The 5,453-nt window shown below is 29.6% G+C and overlaps 1 protein-coding gene across 1 annotated transcript; it reads left to right on the top strand.

The window, feature by feature from the left end:
• Positions 1-414: 414 nt before the first annotated feature.
• On the top strand, positions 415-5,090 carry LOC102602941 (probable polygalacturonase At3g15720). The gene is made up of 10 exons (XM_015305572.1): positions 415-720; positions 2,581-2,700; positions 2,843-2,974; positions 3,106-3,267; positions 3,352-3,378; positions 3,815-4,022; positions 4,137-4,218; positions 4,312-4,420; positions 4,538-4,654; positions 4,749-5,090. The coding sequence occupies exons 1-10, from the start codon at positions 715-717 to the stop codon at positions 4,980-4,982; spliced, it is 1,197 nt and encodes a 398-aa protein (XP_015161058.1). The 5' UTR covers positions 415-714; the 3' UTR covers positions 4,983-5,090.
• The last annotated feature ends 363 nt before the right edge of the window (positions 5,091-5,453 follow it).

Here is a 5,453-nt window from a genome sequence, read left to right as displayed (position 1 = left end):
GAACATAAATTAATTTATTTTGATTAGTTAAATTAATTAAGCATAAATTAATCGTTTAATTTTCATATGTTGGTCAAATTCATACTTTCAAGGCTAATAAATAATATAGAAAAATTAGTGTTATTTATGTATGATTTTATGAAATGACAAATATTAAGGATATCTAATTTTAATGAGAATGACATATACAGTAAAACCTCACTAAATTAATATAGGTGAATCATGAAATATTATTATTTTGTAAATGTATTATTTAATTAATAAATTAATATTTATTAATTTAAAGAGCGTTTCGACATCGCAAAATTCGTTCAAACATAAAATCTTAAAGAATTTATTAAATGAACCACTTGTGAAAACGTCATTATTGTAAATATAAATCGAGGAGAGACATTTCTGCCTCATATTTACTATATACCCTCATATTTAGTGAAATTGGGGAGTTAAAGAATTTAGAGGGCCACTGATTTCTGCCTCCGTACAACAGTGACCCCATTCAAACCGGCAATGTTTGCTCCATAAATTTACTTACTTCACCGCCTAACAAAATTCATAGCGGCTATCTGATTCACCGGCAGTGACACCGTCATACCTAGCCTTGAATTGCCGACTTAACTCCGCCATAACTCATACACCCAAACTGCTTCTAAAAAATTAATTCCTTCGATCGTTCGCCCGCGGGCTCCTGTTCGAGTCCAGTTCCTCTAATCAGCTATGAAGGTTCGTATTCGTCAGCTCTTTCAGATTTGATTGTTCAGTTTTGAATTAGCTTAATGGATATTGAAATTTTCTCAGTTCAACAATAGTTGTCCATTATTAAATCTCGAGTTCAAGCCCTCTTGGTACGTGACCTTTGTCAGGAAGCACTTTACCCCCAATGTGAGACTTTCCAGTGCGAATTCGAATTTAATCGGGTTTTAATGTGAGTACCGGACACCGAGTGGGAACCATTGTTCGACCGAGAGAGTATCATTTTGTTCTCTGTTTGGGTTGATGAGATTATTTGTTCATAAAATTCAGGAAAGTTGAGATTATCGGAACGGGTGTTTTGGGGGATGGAAATTGTTGTTGGAAATCTTCATTGTTTTCAACAATTTTGAGTTCTGGAATTTTCAAAATTCAACTTGAAAGTCAATTTTGGAATGTTCAAAACAATTATGGTCAAGCACTTCTTAATTTGGACCATTAACTATACAATTATTGTAGCCCATTTTCTTTTTCCATCTCATTCGAGGTGGAAATGATCTTTTATGTCAGTTGTATAAATTAAAAAAATAGAAAAAAGACTGATTTTTTGAAAACATTTTTAGGTGTAAATATATGATCTCTTATACAAAGGACTTTTGACTAAAAAATAAATTCTATATATTCTTGACTCCTTATACATAGGTATGGGTTTGTATTTCTAAACATAATCACTCTTTTCTTACATAATTTATTTTTAAAATTTGATTTTCTCCATTAATAATAATGGATTTATTTTACTAACTCTAAGAATGATATGATAAACGAAAGAAAATTCAATTCTCTCTTAGTACATCTTTTGTTAAAAAAATGGGATAGAAAAAGGAGATGGACATAAATATCGAAAAATCGAAATACTCATCCAAATCAAATAGATTTGGTTTCTCGGCCTTCATTTTGGTATCAGTTCATATTTTTTTGAACTTGGGTATTACTGTTTGGTTTTCGGTAACATGATTTATGTAGTTCGGTATTTTGATTTAACCAAAATTTATACATTAGTATTAGTTTAACCGAAATCGAGAGTCAAATAATTTAAGTTTCACCAAAAATTTGCGCATGGAATCTTTAATTTTCTTCAAATGAAATTTGTATATTTGTAAACTACGTAAAAAAGTACTATAAGCCACAATAATTGACAATTCAAAATAATTAAAAGGCGAAAAATTGATGGTCAAAGATAGACTTATTTGAATCTCGAAATTCAAAATGTACCACATAAATTGGGACAGATGGAGTACTAGTTTTATACTCCCTCTGTCCCATTTTATGTGATGTAGTTTGACTCGGCACGGAGTTTAAGAAAGAAAGGAAGACTTTTAAAACTTGTGGTCCAAAATGAATGATAGAAATTTGTGTGGCTGTAAATCATTTCATTAAGGGTAAAATAGACATTTTATAGTTAAATTGTTACTAAATATAGAAATGTGTCATTCTTTTTGGGACTGACTAAAAAGGAAAGTGAGTCATATAAATTGGGACAGAGGGAGTACTATTTATCCAATATCGATATATTATATATACATGTGTCCATTTTATTGAATTTTTTTTTCACATCTAGACAATTGTGTATATATAATTTATAGCTATATATAAAAAATGTATACACATAAGAAGCACAATCCCCTCCCCGCCAAAAAAAAAAAGGAAAAAGAAAAAGGAATTGTCAATTTTATATTCTTATGTATTTAAATTCAGTAGGTATGCTATCAATTAATGACTCTTCTTAATTTTATTATTCATTTTGAGTTGGAATATTTTTTCTAGTAGTTGTTACGATAATCATCGGTTATCATAATTATTTATTTTTTGTTTCTTGTTCCTAATTTTCTGCAGGGTCAGGCATTCATCTTTCTGATTTGTATTACTTCATTTCTTATTGAAAGAAGTCTTGCTGGTATTTTTGATGTAACACGTTATGGCGCATCTGGAGATGGAGTGCACGATGACACTCAAGTAATACAAATAATTTCAATTCCTCATATGCTTGAAAAATACTATTACGTGTGTGCAAACATAAATAAATTAAAATGAGTTTAACTTCTATACTTTGAGAGCGTTCATCAAAATTTTATTACTTGTGATTCCCTGTTTATAGGCATTCAAACAAGTTTGGAGAGCTGCGTGTAGTGATGAAAATCCATCAATACTTATACCAAGTGAAAGGTCATTTCTAGTAGGGCCTATTACATTTCAAGGGCCTTGTAAGTCAACCAATATTCATATACAAGTAAGTAATTAAGAATAAGATGCTTCAACATTGTTCTGTGCGTATTTATTGCTGCTATAAACTGTTTTTGTGGAAGTGTCCTGATTATATGAATGAAAGTTTTTTTATTAGTTTAAGGTTATGCTTTGCAGTTATCAGGATCTATTGTAGCACCCAAGGACCCAGAGGCATGGACAGGTTGTGAAAATGTATGTTGGATTTATTTTACAGGAGTTGCTGGTCTTTTTATCAATGGTTCTGGTACTATCAATGGCAATGGCCAACGATGGTGGGATACTCCTAGCCGTACCAGGGTGCGTGACACAAACTAAAACATTTTTGAACCGTGTTTAATTGCTTTCATAAATATTACTTACATGTAAGGTTATTCGTTTCAGGTGAACGGGACTTGCACTAAGCCAACGGTATGTAGTACATATAATGCATGCAATCACTTTCTATTCAATTTAATAAAATGGTTATCAAATTTACTTCTAGAAACATGACATTAACTATGAAATTTTATCAGTAATTGTAATTCCTAGGTTATTGTCGCTAAATAGCTCCTAACTCATTGATATTTCATATAATTCGTCACTAAATGAGATTAGTACGAAATTTTTGTTATTTAACCACGAAATTTTGTCCATAGCTAATTTCTTATTTTCTTATAGTGAAATACAGGGCTGCGTCTAGTACAAATCACTACTTGAACTTCTTTTTCTCTTTTCTTTCAAATTTGATAAAATCAATCTAATGTATGTGTTATCTATCCTTTAACATAATATAATATAATTTAATTTAATACTTGGTTTTGCACATATATTCCTTTACAAGATTAAAAAGATTTTATTTTTGTAGGTGGTTCAATTTAATTACTGTAATGGACTTCGATTGAATGGAATAAAGCTAGTGAATAGTTCAAGGGACCATATAATTCTTACTTATAACAAGGGAGTAACGATCTCAAATATTCATATAAGTGCACCAAATTATAGTCGCAATACTGATGGTATCGATATCTTTTTCTCTAGCCAAGTACAAATTCGAGACTCCATTATTCAAACAGGTAAACTAGCTTCCATATAATGTTTAATTTTTCTCTATTCGAAATAACTGTTTTATATTAATTGCATATAATGTTTGATTTCTTACGCAAAAATTAATTTATCTTACAAAGCAGGTGATGACTGCATTGGCATCAATACTGGATTCTCTGATATCAATATTACTGGTATTAGATGTGGACCAGGTCATGGTATAAGGTAGAACATGAACATTTTCTTATTTTATTCTAAATAGAAAACTCAGTCTATTAGACATAGATTAACTAATACAATTTTGTAATTTGTATGCAGTATTGGAAGTTTAGGTCCAAATAATACATTTGCTAATGTGGAAAACGTTTATATAACAAATTGCCACTTAGAGGATACCCAAAATGGTGTTAGAATTAAGTCATGGCAGGTAACCAAAAGTATCACATTTCATTTTACATATGTTAGTGTGGTATTTTAAAAAAATAATAATTGTATGCATATATTGTTTTTTTTCTAAAATATCTGTTTTTTTATGTGTTCATAGGGTGGTTCAGGATATGCTAGGTCTATACATTTTGAGAATATTAACCTCAAAAATGTAGAAAACCCAATCATTATTGATCAAAATTATTGCAATGGTGGTCATTCATGTCAACCTCAGGTGAAAATAAAACAAAATATATCATTTTTTTTATTATTTTCTAGGAAGATAGAAATTTGAAAGTTATTTTTTGTTTTAAAAAATGTTTGAACAGGTAAGTGCAGTTAAAGTGAGCAATGTAACATACAAGAAAATATATGGAACTACAAGCAGCAAGCTAGCAATAAATATGAATTGTAGTAATAGCACAGCTTGCACCAATGTTGAGTTGGAGAATATCTACATAACTTCAGTTGAGCCTGGAAAAAAGATTTTTGCTACTTGCAATAATGTTAAAGGGAAAGCCTCTTCAAACTCACCTCATGTATCTTGCTTGTCACAAGGATAATTATATAGAAAAATATTTCATTTATATTATAGTATAGCCGTTTTTGAAGATTAGTAATTGAATTTGACAAAAAAACTTAACTAGTGATCCATTAAAGTTTGAAGTTAAGTGAGTATTATTAGACTAGCATGTTTTAGTGTATCATCTGTGTATAAATATATGAAAGATACAAATTGATTTAATTAATGGAGTTTTGACAAAATAAATGAGAAAAATAAGGGTACGTATAATAGTATTTATGAATTTTAAAAGGAGAGATTATGCGGATGCAAAATATAGGAGAAATTTACGGAATGAATACCAACTAATTAGGAGAAAATTTAAAGATTATATCCTATTAGTTTTAAACCTCTTTTTTATGGAAAACAAAATTGACATATAGTTTAAAAATTTATCAAATATGTTTTTTGTTTCTTATAATTGATTTATTATTTTGTTAGGTTTTCATAAAAATCTACTCCCTTTGTCTAA

The sequence above is a fragment of the Solanum tuberosum genome, unplaced genomic scaffold (genome assembly GCF_000226075.1).
Source record: "Solanum tuberosum cultivar DM 1-3 516 R44 unplaced genomic scaffold, SolTub_3.0 scf00852, whole genome shotgun sequence".
In the NCBI taxonomy this organism is placed as follows: Eukaryota; Viridiplantae; Streptophyta; class Magnoliopsida; order Solanales; family Solanaceae; genus Solanum; species Solanum tuberosum.
Note: the sequence above shows the minus strand (reverse complement) of the source record. Positions and strands in the feature narration are given on the sequence as shown.

Coding starts and splice junctions, on each gene's coding strand:
- LOC102602941 (XM_015305572.1), top strand. Junction 3,379..3,814: donor GGACTTGCACTAAGCCAACG/GTATGTAGTACA, acceptor TTATTTTTGTAG/GTGGTTCAATTTAATTACTG. Junction 4,219..4,311: donor GGACCAGGTCATGGTATAAG/GTAGAACATGAA, acceptor ATTTGTATGCAG/TATTGGAAGTTTAGGTCCAA.